Raw genomic sequence first — 18497 nt, 5'->3', positions numbered from 1 at the left:
GAAACCACCAGCTGTTAGGTTGAGCTGGCCTTTGCCATGATGCACAGTTTTTATCTTTGTCACATGGTGCAACCATTATTATCTGTAGCTAATAGGTTTGTTCTGCTGGTAACACAATACTTAATTTTTGAATGAAATGATTAATCAGCTGCCTTATTCTAACCACAATTCACTATATTTTAGGGAGTCCTCTCACTGAACGTGGAGTGACAGCACCCAGTAGCTATGTGACGTTTGCAGTTGCTGATGCAGATGCTCCAATAGCCACTGCAATAATAGAAAACACTGACTCGCCAGTTTGGGACTTTCAGCAGCAAACAAGGTATGTAATGCCTTTCAGAGGCAGATACTTTCATAGCCATGGTGTCTGGCAGCTAGTGGCCAGACATTGAATGAATAGATGCACTTAGCAAAGTGGTCTTCCAGTAACTGGACCTGCCCTGTTATGATTCCTACATGTTTTTATCACCATTCACAGTTTTATGCAAGTCCCCTTGTGGTCCAGAAGCAGCAGCTTTAACCAAGTAAACAGAGAGAGGCTTTCTCTGGCCAAAGCAGTAGGAGCCTTGCTAAGCTTGTTGCAGCTGAAAATCCATGTTTGCATATCTTACAGTAGCTCTAGGGCTTAGAATGTCTGGATTGAGTTGTACGAGGGAAGGTATGGTCTGGGCTAAAACATAGGGCCAGGAGTCAGACCTGTATTGTATTTCTGACTGTACCGTAGACTTCTCCTGTGATATTAGGCAAGACATTTAACATCTCTGTGCTTCAGTTTCCCCACCTGTAAAATGGAGCTGATAACATTTTTCTGCCTCACAGGGCTGTTGTGAGGATTAATTCATTAATGTTAGCGAAGTTCTTTGCACTTTCGTAGCACGTCTGTCTTTTTATTAAGTTTGTACAATGCCTAGAACAATGGGGTCCTGGTCCATGGCTGTGGTTCTTAGGCCACAATACAATTAATAAATAACTTACACTAGTACATCTGTGGTGGGGATCTCATGGTTTCTGCAAAGTTTTGACGTCAGGGGTTCGAATTAAACCTGAAGCAGTTGCCATTAGGATTTTCTAAACTAAAAGAGACCAACCACCGTGAATCAGTAAATAAAATATCTTCCATTGTTGTACGCAGTGTTGTTGTAACCGTGTTGATCCCAAAATATTACAGAGAGAAGGTGGGTGAGGTAATAACTTCTATTGGACCAACGTCTGTTAGTGAGAGAGACAAGCTTTGGTGCTTACACAGACCTCTCTGGATAAACTCATCTCTCTCACCAACAGACGTTGGTCCAATAAAAGATGTTACTTCTCCCACACTGTCTTTCAATAAATAAACTGTATTTAGCATGTTAGGCACTAACTTGTCAGTCATAGACTGCATGGAAATTATACCAGTGACTGCACAGAGACAGGTTTGCCGGCTAGACAGTTGTTTTTATAATGCAGAGACCAATCATTCAGACATTGATAGCTGCAGTTACAAGTTTTATTCTCTAAGGTTATTTGTGCTCAGAGCCAATCTTGAATACTAGAAATATGCCAAGTGACCTGAAAACGCTTTGGGGGAAGTAAGGGATTTTGTCTCATCACTATTTTGGGGAGGTGTTTTTTCAGAAATTAGGTTACAGTGTTTCAGGTGGCCATCTTAATCTTTATTAAAAGTTTGCTACTATAGTGCTTGATAGTATTTTCACAGTTATCTCTTTTTTTTCCGTGCTGTTTTCACTACCCTAATTTAAAAATATTTTAGAACAAGAAAAAAAAACAACCTTACTCCTTGGGTAAGCAGAAAACAAGCCCATGTAGCAATAATTATGTAAATTTTTAAGGACCTACACTGGGTTTTTTTCCCCCCATTATTCAGAGAATACTTTTTATAAGGTAGACAAAATGTTATTGAAATTCCAGAGACACTTTGCCATGCTAGCTTCTGACAAATTTTATTGTTCTGCATAACACATTATGATGATTTTATTCTTAATAGACTATCCAAAGAACTTCTGTTGGATCCACAACAAACCCTGGTCTTCAAAGTATGGCATAAAGCAGGTAAACCACCATGGTGCAATGCAGAGAAGCCCCTGGTTCAGTGCACACAGTGGGTAATTTGTCTCCTTCCAACAGATGGAGACAGAGGGCTATACTAGCTAAGCAGTCCCATTCATTTCCTGGTTTGCCAAAGTTCCTCCAACTGTGAGAAGCTTTTAGCCAGTTTTAGTTACGTTTAGGTTTCAAACCTTGCTTCTCACCAAGTCTAAATTGACAGGATTTTAGAAGTCAGATTTTCCTGGGGAGGGGAGATGGATTATTATTTCTCTTTTTCCTTCTATTTGTTCCTTCCAGAGTTAGCTGAAGCGTGTTCTGCAATGGCTTACAAACTCCAGTGTCTCCTGCTATCAGCAGAGGCAGGTATCATCCTGCTAATTTATGGCCTCAGTCCCATTTCTCTCCAGAGCCTCATTTTAGGCTTTTTTGTGGACCTTCCCCTAATCCTTAGGAAAGCATGTAAGGCCAGGTTCTTACCAGCTCCCATATGTACCAGGCTCATCTCGTCAGCCTGAGAGCCTGTAACCCAGCAGCCCACAAATCCTTACAAGTCCAAGCAATTCTAACAGGAGATGTTTGTGTGATTCCCCTGGTTTACTTCTTACAGGCAGTATTTAAAATAGAATCTGATTTACAGATAAAGTTTACAGCTCTGTCAGAAGGTAAACTACTTTGATCCTCTGCCACAGCTACTCAGGGCTGGACTCCTTTGCCCGTTATTACCAAAATGTAACCAAGTACTTTTAGAGCAGCATGAACAGACTTTAAAAAATGAAGCTATAGCCAATATTCGCATTTATCGAGACAGCTGGAAGCATTTGGACATAGGCCTTGTGCCTAGCAACATACCTAAGTCTGTAGGTATTCACTTCATCCACACATCCTGTTTGTTGTTACAATGGTAAAGGTACTCATTGTCCCTATTACTGGTTTCTCATGTCATTGTTAAACTAGATCCTCGAATGTTTAATTGCTATAAAACAAATTTAAGTTAAAAAAATATGCTCTGATGTTGGGGAGATAGCTGTATTTTATTATTTTTCTCTCCAGTGCTGACTCAAAATACTAATTTTTAAAAATGTATTAAAGTTTAGCTGGCTGATTTTTGCCACATAAACTTTTATTTTGAGTCTACAAAAAGTGTACAAGTCTAATAGACTTTTGTCCTATTGTTAAAAAACCTCCATTAGCCATTGACACAATTTCTGCTAAAAGTTTTTTTCCCAAAAGAATAACTTGAACTGCTGGAGTAACCCAAACAATGTCCTCTTTTGTGTTTGCTGGTAGGATTGTTTGTCCCTGTACCTGCTGACATGTGCAGGAGAGAACAGACAAGTTATTGCAGTAAACATAACAGTGTAACGATAATCACACACAGGCATTTTAAAAGCGCTTTGAAAATGAAAAGGGAATATCAGTTGGTAAATAGAACCAAAAGAAATCCTAGATCCAGAAGCGGGTCATGGAGCTCCACAAATTGGCCTTAAACAATTTTTTTCAACTCTCTCATTTTCTGTTACTCCCCTGTTTTTTCAAAATGTGTTTACTTTTCCCTTCGACTGTTCAAGCTATCCATGCCTCTTGCATCACTAGCCTTTCTGGTATCTCAGTTCATAAGTGAATAACCCTTCATGTAATAACAGAGGTGAAGTGAAGGCATTGTACCTGCCAAAGCGTGAGTTCAGGCCCTCAAGTTACAGCACTTCTTACACTGATCTGTGCTGGTAATATCAGCAACTGCAATAGCAACAGTGAGTTTTTGCAGCTAAGGGAAAGAGAGAAGAACTGGTTTTAAAATGCATTTGTGATTTTTTTTTTTCAAGTCTAAACATGTCTCTAACTAATGATTAGAGCTCTTGAATGGCTTCTGGTACATCTGTTTTAAAAATAATTTCAATGGGCTCAAGTTAATGGGTATAGTTATTTGGTATTTCAAATTTACGCCTGCACCCCTACTCATTTCCTTATGTTTTTAGAAGCCCCCTGATTCCTTGGTGGTCTGCTGAGGTGTCTCACAGCATCATTCCAACTGTTCCTACCTGGAGTGAAGTCGAAATCCACAGACCTACAACTCCCATATCACTAACCATCTATGTTACATGCAGCCTTAATACACTTCTATGTAAACAAATCATTTATAGGTGTTTTGGAACTGTGGCATGCTGTGAGACACTGTTAGCCCACCAGAGAGTGAAACCTGGGATGGAGTAGGAAAGCTGGACTTTCTTTTGGACAAAATCTGCAAGACCCTAGAGGCTTCCCTAGACTTTCTGCCAGGCAGGGAAAGGGTTTGTAAGTGCGATAGCAGTTTTTACATAATCCTTAGTGCATTGGGTCCTTTACCGTATCTATTTTAATTTCTTTAACACTGCTGCTATTTTGAATAAGGGAAATATTTAATAGAATAATTAACATGATGTTAAACTAGACAGAAGGAGAGAATTATTATAGTCTCCAGATGCCTCTTTGACTATTCCTCTTGGATGTGCCCCCTCCAACACAAAATCAATCTCTCCAGAACTGAATTCCTGATTTTTGCCTCCCTTCTCTATCACTGTCACCAGCTCCACTAACCTTCCTGTCTCCCAGGCTCACAGCTTTGGTTTAATCTTGGCATCTCTCTTCTCCTCCCCCTTTATAACCGATTTCTTGCTAGGTCCCATTACTCCTCATCACCGTAGTCTGCCCTTTCCTCACTGTCCCCACCACTAAAACCACTTGTCTGGGCCTGGGTCACTTTCTTCTTGATTATTGTAACCTGCTTTCTGACCACCCTGCTTATGTGCTCAGACTCTTGCATTCTATCCAAAAGTCCACTTCCTTCCCTGACCACTCCAGTCACGTCATTGCTTCCTCACATACCTTCCTTGTCTTTCTGTTTTTAAGACCATCATATTCAGGCTCCTTGTCCTCAACTTTAAGGCTTTACGTAATCTTGCTACCACACGTCTCTGACATTTCTCCCTCCATTCGTCCCTATATTGTTGCTTTACAGCTTCCTTCTTTTCCTCCTTCACCATCTTGGTTTCATGTCTACACTCCTATTCCCTCCTACATTTGAAACCTTTTCCCTCTCCGTGTCCAGCAGACATCCTGTCTCCTCCTGCAACCCCTCCTAAAAACCCACTCCTTCCAGGTGTCATTTCTACTTTGTTCTCAGACTCCATAATCCTCACTCCCTTTTTACCTGAACTTGGCCTTTGCCTTTTGTGTTCTCTGCTTACTATCTACTTTTTGAGGTTTGCTCTGTAAAGCTGTGTAAAGTTTCGGGGCTGTGTAACTGATTGTTTTAAACGGTGCAAATGTTACGCTTGCACACCTTAGTTTTAACTGCGTGATTTACACTCTTCTTTCCCCACAGATGTTGAACGAGTGATAGGATTTGCATCTGTGGATCTCTCGCCCCTTCTTTCTGGCTTCCAGTTAGTCTGTGGGTGGTACAATATTACAGACTTCAGTGGACAATGCAGAGGGCAGATTAAAGTAGCGATTTCCCCTCTTGAAAGTATAATTCATCTCAAAGAAATAAGGCAGGCAAGGATTCGGACCAAAGCACCAGGTTTTTCAGTACGTGCTCCAGTTTCTTTCTATTCACAAGTCTGATTTTGTTCCTAATAACTTACAATGAATTTTCTGGACTCACAAAGTGACAAGTTAACTATACATACAGCATTGTGTAGTGGATTGAGCATGGCTTAACAAATGCTGGAAATTCCTGAATTCTCAATTTTAAAAACTAATTTATATTACAATAAATGTACCTAGAGGCCCGAGCCCCATTATTCTAGGTGTTGTACAAACATATATCTGAGAAAGTTCCTGCCCCACAGAGCTTGCAATATAAGTGAAAAAGACATGCCTGTATGAAATTATTACATGTAACATATAAGATGACTATAAATTAAAAACATAATTTTTCTCTATTTTAAGTTTCTTTATCGGTGTATTTGATAGCACTCTGCATGTAGTCAGTTTCACTGTTTCCCCTGCATAGTTGTTTAGTCAGTTTCCCCTGTTGTTTGTGTGGAACTTTCACACAGGGACAGTGGGGAGAGACATTTTTTTAACTAGGAGGGTATGATTGTAAAAGCATGAAAAATGGCAGCGGGACTTCTTGGTGCTAGAACCTGCCTTACTTTTAACTAATGTTTATAAAACAATCCAGATTTTGGTTTGTTCCCGTTGGTCAGTCTTCGTAAAGTGCTTTGAAAATGTAAAGCAGTCTATAAACTTAAGTTTATACTGTTGGTTAGTTCAGTGAAGTCTCACATTTATTTCTCCTTAATCTTGCTGTTGCAGATTCCTGCACACAGTCCTTTTTCATTCCAGGCAAGGGCCTTGTGTACTGCATTCCCCAGCTATGTTACAAGACGCTCTGGACAACTGTTTAATACTTCATCAAAGGATGTTGATTTTACTACTCAGGAGCGGTAAGAAAACTGATACAAGAATATCTCTGGAATAAAATAATAAGAGTAAATATTTATTGTTTTCAGAGCTTGAAACTTTTACCGACACCTACCAGCCCAAATTCTAAGTCTGCTGACCAGGGTGAAATATACCTGGTGCCACGCCTCTCGCTCCAGATCCACGCCCCTGCGATTAAAGGACTAAAACAGTTGTGTTCAGTACTTGCATTTAATTGTAAGACTGTCAATCAATTTTCTATGAAATATATTTTTGAGTGAATGTCCCAAGAGATGCCAATCTCCTAATGTCCTGATACTGATTCCTTACTACAACATTACAGTCACTCCCCAGTGAGGCACCCAGCTGCTTCTTTCACTCCCTGTACCCCTAGATATAATGTAGTACCACTGCCAAGACTGGCTGTTGTTTTCCTCTGCCCTGCTTAGTGGGATGTGGGGTAGGGATGGGTGTCTATGACATCTCTATGTATTTTGTCATACTTCTTTTCATTGTCACCAAATGAGGGGTGAAGAGGCATGCCCATATTGCACATCCCTGAGACCGGCTTTGGTAGACACCCTGCAGTAATTTCTGCTTACTCCTGCTAAAAACAGATGCTATGGGGACATCCCTTTTGTTCAGATCTGTTACTAGCAGTAACTGCAGCTCACACTGAGCAACATGTAAGAAAGAGGATTAATTCATGACCTGCTTGTTTAGAGTATGTGGAAGGTAACCTACCTAGAAGCAGCCTGCCAGGCAAGGTTTTATTAGCTTTGTCTGTTGAAGTTTGCAAAGAGTACCGGCACCGGCAAATAGTGCTCCTTCATCTGAACAACTGGCTGTTTAGATCCAGATTGGTCATTGCAAACTGGCACCTATATCTGTGGGCTGCACTTCTGTGTTAAAAAGGAGCATGCCTGCAATCTACTCTATTATGATGCGAATTAGGTGCAGTTCTCAGGCTTTTTGTGAATTCCTAATGTCATTCTTGCCAAATTTTGCATGCTCTGGGCTTAATCCATTAATGCTTCTTTAATGATGCAGGGGGAGTATTTTTAACAGGCTTTGATATATTTAGTTGGCAGATCTTTCATAGGTAGAGATGTGCTGGTGCATGTATATAAATATATACCCATTTTTAGCAGAATTAGTCCAACAGAGACATGGACACCTCGTCATGAAGAGCACATGCAAAATGTTCGCAGATTTCATGAGTCCTTGCAGCAGGTGGAAGGGAACGCACAAAGGGCTGGAAGATTAGATTCCCTGTCACATTCATCACGTACTTCACTTCTAACTGCTCTCAGGTAAAGCAAACCCATGGCTACCAGTGTGGTATATGGCTTTAGGTTCACAAAGTAAATCTTGAAATTTTGCAATTTTTGCATCCACTTTTAAAATAAACTAAAATTAATATAGTAATCTTATGAAACTGGGTGCTAGTGGTATAGTACTGTAACTTAACGGCAGTATTAAAACAAGACTGGAATATTGAGGGTTGCTACAGGTTAGATTTGTCCCGCTTTGGCAGAGCTGTGAGAAGTCCCAGGACTGGAGAGAAGCAGTGTTTGCAAATCAAGACTGAATACTTAGCACTATCCATCTCTGTCATCCTGTAACTTAACTTACTCTATGTTACCAAAAGTCCTCTCTGAGCTAAGAGAGGAAAACGAACAAACCTTGTAAGCATTTTGATCACACATAAAACTCAAAGCATTAACTGATTTACATGAGGTTCCCTTTATTTTTTCCTGTTTGGCTCGGAAAGAATCGTTTCTAGGCTGGGATCTTATGGATTAAATTTTTGGCTGGATAATAGTTTTTTAGCCTAGTTCTAAACCTTAGGAAAACAAGGTTAATTCGTCAGGTATTTATACATTATGAATCTTTATGTTCTCTTACATGGCTTACAGAAGAAACTTGACTGAGCTGGATGAGATTCAGAGATACTTCAGTCAGAAATTAACCAGCTCTTTCCCTGACGATGGCTATGGCACCACATCGAAGAGAAATCGGGAACAGCAGAATGGGGATTGCCAAGAGTTTGGGACCAGAATGGTAGATCCTGATGGACACCATCTTTTGGAAAAATCTAGTCACTTGGTCTCTCAAGTCAGCACTCTGATCAATGGTAAGAAGTTACCTTGTTTGGAATACTTTACCAAGAGCCACGGGCACTAGGTAATCCCTTGTTTTAAATCCCCTCTTTAAAGTGGCCCCAAAACTCCTGACACAACTTTTCCCAATCTTTAATTTTAAGAAGACCAACCTCTAACAGATAACTAATTTGTGCTGGTCCCTGAGGCATTGCTCCAGTTCTGTAGTGGTGGTGTTGGAATCTTAGCTGACAAGCCCATTAAGTAAAATATATGTAAATACAACATTAGGAAAGTGAGATTAAGTAGTAGTTAGTGATTGATTTCTGTCCTGTTAATTATATGCTAGCCTACCTAAATTTCCCTATATAATTTCAGGTGTATCTGTTCTTCACTAGTAGTGCTGATAAATTTTGTGCCACATTGTCTACAGAAGTGGATATGTAGCAGTAGTGAGTCAAGTGAAATATCTTTGCTTCCCATGGTGGTTTTAAAGTCCCCATCTCTTCACGCCACCCTACCTCTTAAACCACCTATCGACTTACTGCCCTTCCTTGGCACTAGCCTTGTTACTGTTTGCAGTTAATTTCATATTAGCCTAGTCCTCTGTGACCATTCTGATCCAGCTCCAGTACATTGTGATTAGCAAGTTGGCTGAGAATCCCAAGTGTTGAGCCTGTTGTGCCTTTTTATAATAAAGTAGTGGGTAGAAGAGAGACTGTCATCAGTATGAAGCAGGCTGTCTGCAGTATCTACCTCTGCCTACCCTCTAGGATTGGTACTATGCCACCATCTCCCGTGTTACAGGGCCATTCCTTCTGGTATACAGTATTAGCATCTTGATTCTGATGCCACTTATTCCTGTTCTCTAGACTTTGCCAGCTTTGTCCTGCTCACCTCAGTATACTATTTTCTTTGCTTCTCTTGCCCCCCCTCCTCCACATATCTATCTCAGATGCTCTAATTCCTGAAAGATTTTGATGAAATGAGGTACATCTGATCTCTAACTAGAAACTAGAAAATAGATTTCCTTATTATTAAAATAAATTGTAAACTGCCAAGACATGGCTGTATCAAAGGAGGCCATGTATCATTAGACTCCTAGGCCAATCAACCTTTCCTTTCCCCTGCTTCCTATGTTATATAGATGACGCATGCAACTCTTCATTTTTAATATTGAAATATATCGTTTTTGTAACTTTCGCCCTGAACAAATCAGTGTTCTCTTGTGCCTTTCAGTTGGTATAAATATTTAATTGGCAATCATCTAAGTGGGTTCTCATTTAACTTTTAATATAGAAATAGATAGAAGCATGCAGATTACCATCAGATATGCAGAACTAGAGAGTATCAGTGAGAGCTACGTCCTCTAGCCCTGTTCCATAGGATTGTCGAAGATAGTGGTAGAAAAGGTAACTAGGTGAGCTAGTTCCCATCTCCTGTTTCTGGCCAATGTAGGATTGTTCCCTTGTTGCGAGTTGGTTTTGTCTAGACTGGCTCTAACTGTCCCAGCAATGGAGGCTGTTCACTTTCTTTTGGGGGACCGTTCCACTAAAAGGTCTCGAAGTCAGTGAGTAAAAAAGTGAGGAAACGTTTTTTTCCTCATAGTCAACTTTTCTCTTCCTCAATTTCATCGCAATACTTTTCATTATTCTGCCCTATACCACCCTAAACAAATTCCCTCCCCTTCTCAGTGTTTGCGCCTTTCTGACATTTGTGAACGGTTATCAAGCGCCATCCCCTTCCCATTGTCCCAATTTTTATTTGACTCAAGCTTTACATACTTATCACCTTTAATCATTCATTGCATATGTGGCTATTCACAAGTAGTGCAGCTATAGCTGCCCTAAAGAGTAAAGATCAGAGTTGAAGCCTTCATCTCCTGAATGTACTGATGCTGTTTACCATCAATCAGATTTGCAGACTATAACGAAAAATACCAAAGAATCTTCAAACGTGCTTCAAGACAATATCAGAAATTCAGGCACTAAACATGCCCTTCATGTTGTATCGGATCAAAAGGATGGAGCAGTGAGAACTGAGATGCACCAAGACCAATCAAGAATGGAATCGCCAAGTGCCCACATAGATACACCATCTTTATTCTCTCTCGGAAGGTCTGCATTTGGGAGAGGTATGCTCTATGAATTTCTAGACCAAGCCGCCACTGAAAATGAGCATCCTGTGTCATTGGACCACATCCAGACAGAGGAGGATACACATGCCATCCGGTCCAACAGTGATGAAGAGTATGAAGAGGATGTCATAGAACCAAGGACTCTAAATGAAATAACTACTGTAACTGACAAAACCAGTCCCTGGTCCAGCATTGTATCTGAAGGGGAGCAGGGCCCTGACAGCCAGCCAGTAGACTTGAGAAATGAGGACCAATACTCAGTGACTACTGAATGTTTCGAAAAAGGAGAGAGTATAAGAAGTAGCTTTTTGTCTAGTATACCGGAGAACAACTACTCAAGTATGCCCAGCACTGCTAGATCCTGTGCTAGTCCCTATATTGAAGAGAATGCTGCATGTGTAGTGAGAAAAGGCCTTGAAGGTCCAAATAGTGATACTGAAGCAACCGATTCAGAGCTGTTTCAGCCTGCACATTTACCCAAAATGCATCAAGCAGATGTTGGGTCATTAGAAAAAGAGACTGTCAATCACAATGGAGCATTTGAAGCCCAAGAAGCAGAACAAAACAAAGAGTTTCATGCAATATCTGGAGAACCATTGGATTTACCAGGCGGTGGAGATTTTGGTGTGGCCAAGACTATTGCCAGAGAAAGAAAAGAGGAAAGTAATGAGTATTTAGATGCAGACTATCAAGGTGAGGAAGGAAGTGAGTCTGATGAAGGGATGCATATTCAGAATTTATCTGCGCAGTCAGAGTCTACAAGAAATAGTGGGAGCTGTTCTGATGAGAGCCGTGAGGATCTGCCTGAAGAGTCAGAAAAGTCTGTGAAATCTAGTATTGTGTTGTATCCTTTTTTGTCTTTTTCATCAAGTGCAGTTTGCATGCTAAGAAATAGTGAGTGGCTCTATTAGAACATAATTGGTGATCACCACTAGGATTGGGTTACATTTTCCTTTTAAACCTCTTTTTGGGGGGGTGTAAAATTATCTGACGGTGTAAAGTTTAACAGGCAAGGATTCAACCTAACCACAATTGTGTGTGTTACCAATTTTTATGTGTGACCTTTCAAGCTCTTGTTTTAACCATTGTCTGGCAAAATGCTTCTTGTTTAAACTGTTCCTTTTTTTCCTGATTAATTTAAACTAATATTAAAGCTGGTTGGAAACCGATGGGTCCCCGAACACTGGGATCCCGTGTTGGTCTATCACTTGTAAGCAAATTAATGTTAGTTAACCAGAGGGTTAGTCCGTTTTAATCAAAAACTTAATTTTCAATTACAGTTGGCAATTAATACATGATCAATTCCACCCCTGCCTGCCCCCTCCCACCCGCCAGTGTCTTCCCAAACACTACATGGAGCAAACTGGATGCAGCTTTCTTTAACGGGAAAATTTTGTCTTGAACAACTCTGTTGTGCATAGGTTTAACAATAGTCCCCCAATGAAGGTCACCTTACAAACTGCATGTGTTGTAATACTTGGGCACAATTGAATGGATTAGGGTCACAGTTTTAGTCCTAACTTGTATTACTTTTGGAAGTGTCAAAATTATCAAATTTAGTTTTATTGCAGGCAGTACCACCTTGTGTTGTGATCCCAGGAGACGTCACAATTTGGACCTGGCTATTATTTGAATGGGAGACCTCCAAGGAATACCTAGGAGCTGTAGGAAGTGAGGATTCAGTATGTAGCATTCTTCCCTCTTAAACCCGAATTGATGTCCCAGCAGCGTATTAGGAAGCATTGTTCTGCTGTCAGTCAGGTGATCTGTAATAGGGTTCCTGACCATTTGTGGCCATTAATTCCCATGACACTTTGTGCAAGGATTAGGTGTATTAATCTCAGTGTCTCGATCACATTTCAGTCTGGCTAATTACATCCTGCCTACGTGCATTTTTCCGAACAGCTTGAACTGAAAGCTGTTTTTCACTTCTTGCCAACAAAACAATTGTGTAATGTTGATGTGCGCTATTGCAGCTTGCCATGTTTCCTTTATTTTAAAAGAGACTTAAATAACTTTCTTTTTTTAATTAATGAAAAAGAGTTGCCACATTTCAGTAATGGTCAAAGTAATACCTATATTTCACATATCACCTTTTGTAAAGCATGTTGGATTTTTCAGAATAAGGCGCTACAGGAGTGTCATGTTACGTTAATGTTCTGATCTCTGTGGAGCTATGCAACAGAGCTGAGTGATCTGAATGATATAACGTTCAGAAATTAAAAATAAATAGGATTCTGTAGAAAATCATGGATCCATTAAGCACAGCTTTTGTGATGATGCTGAATCCAAATACATAACTACAGAGTTTTCTATAATTGTAAAGCACTGCAAGATGTTATTGCTTAACAGCTCTGTTCAGACCAGATCCTATTGTCATTCCTAACTTTTTTCTTCCACCCCAACATTTGGAAGTCTCCATGAGAATGCTCAATGTTTCTTCTTCTTGCCCAGCTGCCACAGCTAATAAAGTAAGTACAGTATGCTGAACTCTTAATCTTTTACAGTCCTATCTAAATGACAGCCCTCCTCCCTGACAAGATGTTAAATGGAAGTTCCTTCCGCTGTTCTTTGGCTTTCAAGTTTTACGTAAGAGATCCCATAGCAGTTTTCAAAAAGGGTAGGTGCGAGCCTTGTTGTTCATGATGAACGTTTCCCCTCTCAGTGAAACCAGTTTCCAGTGTTCAAGGCTGTGTTAGCTATGGTATTCCAGCATATATAATACCTGCTATATTTGCCTATGTAGTCACTGATCTGATCCTCCTGTCACACTGGGGCAAATCAGAAATAACTCCATTGAAGTCTATGAGATTTGCAGGTGCTCAGCACTTTTTAAAATCAGGCCATTCCTACTTAGGCACCAAAATTCATACTAAGGCACATAACTTTAAATACCCAGCTCCTAAAATTGTACCTATAATTACTGCTAACACAATTATACTGTTTAGGTCAAGGGGCTCTGGGCTTAACAAGTGTGTTTACAGCAGAGCACTGCTTTGATCCTCAAGTGTCAGAATGTCATTCTTCAACTGACATGGAGAGAGTAGTAGAATCTTAGAAATATTCATAAATCATACAAGTAGTTTATTGGGTGCTTTTGCTATGTTTTAAAATTTCTATATGCAAAAAGGTATTTGCTTGCGATGTGCTGCGTTATGAGGGAATAGGGGCATTATAACTTTCAGACGTCTTTAGAGTGTCAGTTTTTATGGGGACTAAATACTGTTTGCATCTGGCAATGAACACAGGAAATCAGTGTTAGTTTCCCTGGTGCAGATCTTGGTACTGCAACAGATGGGCTATTTGCTACCGCTCCCAGCAGAAGTAATGTGTTCATTCCTCTCCCTTTGACCTATGGAAACCAATGCTGAACAGAACGTTTACGTAACAAGGAACATCTTGCTTAGCTAAGCAGAACAAAAACAGGCAGAACCTAATGGCCCTGAAGTAATAAACTACCTGAAATTGGCAAACATGTTTACAGAACTGTCACTACACCTGCGATTGCTGATTTGAGTATTTATTTTTTCTGAATTTTGCTCTCTATGTATTAGCCAAATTGTGGCTCATTTTTAGGAGTAAAATTCTCTTTACCAGTGTTACATTGTTTCCCTGAAGTAATTAAAAATTCTCCTCCTCTGGAGCTTTCAGAAGTGTTTAGGGTCAGGTATCCTTTGATTTGACTTTCTATTTCTGTAATTAATGAATGACTTGAATGCAAGCTGTTTTCATTCAGCTAAGCACTCTTCTTTTTACTCTCCTGATCATAATATAAATAAATATCAAAGGAGCCTGTCAGTCCTAGGATGCTTCAAAGACTCAAACTTAGAGCTTGATTGTAATGAGCGGGCATGAATTTCCCTTATTGTTTATCAGGATTACTTTTTGTGTTGTGTATGTATATTCTGGATGAAATCTGGAAGAATTTTAACAATATTCTGCTCAGAATCCATCCCCAAAACTCTTTCACTTAGCTTTCTGTTGCTAATCTCTGATCCAGTTCTATCTCATGAAGAACTGCTCTCTAACAGTCTTCTTCACTGCAGAATAAATTCGGACTCTAACTTCAGTGTTGCCCTTAACCCACTTCCTGTCCACATACACAATCTCTCATCGAAGCAGACTTTGACTCCCTCAGGGAATTGATGGGCAGGATCCCCTGGAGAATAACATGAGGGGGAAAGGAGTCCAGGAGAGCTGGCTGTATTTTAAAGAATCCTTATAGAGGTTGCAGGAACAAAGCATCCTGATGTGTAGAAAGAATAGTAAATATGGCAGGCGACCAGCTTGGCTTAACAGTGAAATCCTTGCTGATCTTAAACACAAAAAAGAAGCTTACAAGAAGTGGAAGATTGGACAAATGACCAGGGAGGAGTATAAAAATATTGCTCAAGCGTGCAGGAGTGAAATCAGGAAGGCCAAATCACACTTGGAGTTGCAGCTAGCAAGAGATGTTAAGAGTAACAAGAAGGGTTTCTTCAGGTATGTTAGCAACAAGAAGAAAGTCAAGGAAAGTGTGGGCCCCTTACTGAATGAGGGAGGCAATCTAGTGACAGAGGATGTGGAAAAAGCTAATGTACTCAGTGCTTTTTTTTGCCTCTGTCTTCACGAACAAGGTCAGCTCCCAGACTACTGCACTGGGCAACACAGCATGGGGAGGAGGTGACCAGCCCTCTGTGGAGAAAGAAGTGGTTCAGGACTATTTAGAAAAGCTGGACGAGCACAAGTCCATGAGGCCGGATGCGCTGCATCCGAGGGTGCTAAAGGAGTTAGCGGATGTGATTGCAGAGCCATTGGCCATTATCTTTGAAAACTCATGGCGATCAGGGGAGGTCCCGGATGACTGGAAAAAGGCTAATGTAGTGCCCATCTTTAAAAAAGGGAAGGAGGAGGATCTGGGGAACTACAGGCCAGTCAGCCTCACCTCAGTCCCTGGAAAAATCATGGAGCAGGTCCTCAAGGAATCAATTCTGAAGCACTTAGAGGAGAGGAAAGTGATCAGGAAAGTCAGCATGGATTCACCAAGGGCAAGTCATGCCTGACTAACCTAATTGCCTTCTATGATGAGATAACTGGCTCTGTGGATGAGGGGAAAGCAGTGGACGTGTTATCCTTGACTTTAGCAAAGCTTTTGATACGGTCTCCCACAGTATTCTTGCCGCCAAGTTAAAGAAGTATGGGCTGGATGAATGGACTATAAGGTGGATAGAAAGCTGGTTAGATTGTCTGGCTCAACGGGTAGTGATCAATGGCTCCATGTCTAGTTGGCAGCCGGTATGAAGCGGAGTGCCCCAAGGGTCGGTCCTGGGGCCAGTTTTGTTCAATATCTTCATTAATGATCTTGGAGGATGGCGTGGATTGCACCCTCAGCAAGCTTGCAGATGACACTAAACTGGGAGGAGTGGTAGATACACTGGAGGGTAGGGATAGGATACAGAGGGACCTAGACAAATTAGAGGATTGGGCCAAAAGAAATCTGATGAGGTTCAACAAAGACAAGTGCAGAGTCCTGCACTTAGGATGGAAGAATCCCATGCACAGCTACAGACTAGGGACCGAGTGGCTAGGCAGCAGTTCTGCAGAAAAGGACCTAGGGTGGACGAGAAGCTGGATATGAGTCAACAGTGTGCCCTTGTTGCCAAGAAGCCTAACGGCATTTTGTGCTGTATAAGTAGGGGCATTGCCAGCAGATCAAGGGACGTGATCATTCCCCTCTATTCGGCATTGGTGAGGCCTCATCTGGAGTACTGTGTCCAGTTTTGGGCCCCACACTACAAGAAGGATGTGGGAAAATCGGAAAGAGTCCAGCGGAGAGCAACAAAAATGATTAGGGGGCTGGAGCACATGACATGAGGAGAGGCTGAGGGAACTGGGATTATTTAGTCTGCAGAAGAGAAGAATGAGGGGGGATTTGATAGCTGTTTTCAACTACCGGAAAGGGGGTTCCAAAGAGGATGGATCTAGACTGTCTCAGTGGTACCAGATGACAGAACAAGGAATAACGGTCTCAAGTTGCAGTGGGGGAGTTTTAGGTTGGATATTCGGAAAAACTTTTTCACTAGGAGGGTGGTGAAGCACTGAAATGGGTTACCTAGTGAGGTGGTGGACTCTCCCTTCTTAATGGTTTTTAAGGCCCGGCTTGACAAAGCCCTGGCTGGGATGATTTCGTTGGGGATTGGTCCTGCTTTGAGCAGGGGGTTGGACTAGATGATCTGCTGAGGTCCTTTCCAACACTGATATTCTATGATCCCAGTTTGATGTTGCGCTGGCTGTCTCGGCTGGGGATGCAGCTTTCACTCCTGCTGGTAACCCACCATTTTGCAGTGAGGATGGAGGCTAAATCACCTGAGTGCTGGTGGTTCTCCAGTGCCTTCCCACAAATCCCCCTATGTGCCCAGATGGACAAACAAGTTCTCCCACAATTCACTGGGAAAGAATCAGTGGCTAACGCTGAGCACCCCTGGGAAGCTGTGAGTACCTGCAACACCAGTGCAAATCAGTGAGGGCTGAGGGGATTCCTTTCTTCACAGGATCAGACCTTTAGGCAGTAAATTCCTCAGGGGAATGCCCTTGGTGATTTACAAATACATAAGGAGAGATCCACACCTATGACTTCATAAATAATAAAATACTGTTGTTTGAATCCACTCTTTATCCAGCTACTAAATGAATAGTTAAAGTTAGAACATAGAAACGCAAGCCTGAATGAGTCCTTTCAGCCACTACCATTATAGAAATGATTAATAATAATTAGGAAGGGTGTTAACCAAATCGTGTTGAATTAGTAATTTTTCTCATTTTAAACAAGGTTAATTCCAGGGGTATTTTATCATTAGCATTAACAGTAGTATTTCTATATTACAGTAAGCATGCAGGCCTCACCTGATTGTACTGTATGCTGTCTAAGCACTTAGTAACAGAGGGTCCGGTCCATGCCCCAGAGAGCTTACAATCTAAATAGACAAGACAGACAAAAGGGTTGCAGAAAAGGAGCATTACACCCATTTTACAGATTGGGGATGGAGACAGAGAGGAAGTGACTTGCACAGGGTCACACAGAAAGTCTGTGGCAGAGCTGGGAATTGAACCCAGTTATCCTGGGTCAGTGCCTTAACCACAAGACCATCCTTCTCCTTCCTCCACTGGAATTTAGCAAGAGTGAAAACATGACTATAGGGTATGTAAACCAATGACAAAATTAGCTTCTGTAACAAGGGAAGATGTCGGTTTTACACCATAGAATATTGGTTGACGTTTGTAAATAAGGAGAAAAAAAGATTACTATTTTTTTCAGATTTTCAAAGTTCTGACCCAGTCCTTCTCCCGAAAGTTTAAAAAAGCTTTGCCATTTACTACAGTGGGAGCAAGTTTGGGCCCTTAAACATAAAGGTCCTTGCAGTTAACAGTATAGGAATTACAATGCAAGTTCAGAACCGGTGACCTGTATGAGTAAAACCAATAACACAATCTGAAGAGTGACTGTCCCTTTAGGAAGGTGGAATCAAGATTGTAAGTGCTAGATTGGTGATAGCATGGACTTTTACAGGATGTGGCATGTTTTACAGATTGAATTCATCCATTTTTTCTAAATGTAGGTTGAATTCATATAAAGGTGAACTGCAGAGCTTGAAACGGTGGGGTTTCTGCATTTTTGTGTGTTCTTCATTAGTATTAGGATATTAGAAATGTAAGTTTTGAACTCTAGCTTTGTTTTAGGTTTTTTTCAGAATTCATCAAACTTCAGAGGCACAAATCTAAACTGCAGGCGTGGCTTTCTACTGAAGATCAACATTCCCCCCCCCCCC

The 18497-nt window shown here is 41.0% G+C and overlaps 1 protein-coding gene across 1 annotated transcript in view; it reads left to right on the top strand.

Annotated features, from left to right (window-relative positions):
• The window catches only part of C2CD3 (C2 domain containing 3 centriole elongation regulator), a 74828-nt gene that overhangs the window by 45144 nt on the left and 11187 nt on the right, over positions 1-18497 (top strand). Inside the window, exons 25-32 of the mRNA XM_029911560.1 lie at positions 184-322; positions 1985-2049; positions 5408-5613; positions 6346-6476; positions 7602-7766; positions 8373-8590; positions 10471-11536; positions 13055-13163. Coding sequence (XP_029767420.1) covers positions 184-322; positions 1985-2049; positions 5408-5613; positions 6346-6476; positions 7602-7766; positions 8373-8590; positions 10471-11536; positions 13055-13163 — 2099 coding nt within the window. The remainder of the gene's footprint in view (positions 1-183; positions 323-1984; positions 2050-5407; positions 5614-6345; positions 6477-7601; positions 7767-8372; positions 8591-10470; positions 11537-13054; positions 13164-18497) is intronic.

The sequence above is a fragment of the Terrapene carolina genome, unplaced genomic scaffold (assembly GCF_002925995.2).
Source record: "Terrapene carolina triunguis isolate 2854851 unplaced genomic scaffold, T_m_triunguis-2.0 Scaffold97, whole genome shotgun sequence".
Lineage (NCBI taxonomy): Eukaryota > Metazoa > Chordata > Testudines > Emydidae > Terrapene > Terrapene triunguis.
This window is presented reverse-complemented; position numbering and strand designations above follow the sequence as displayed.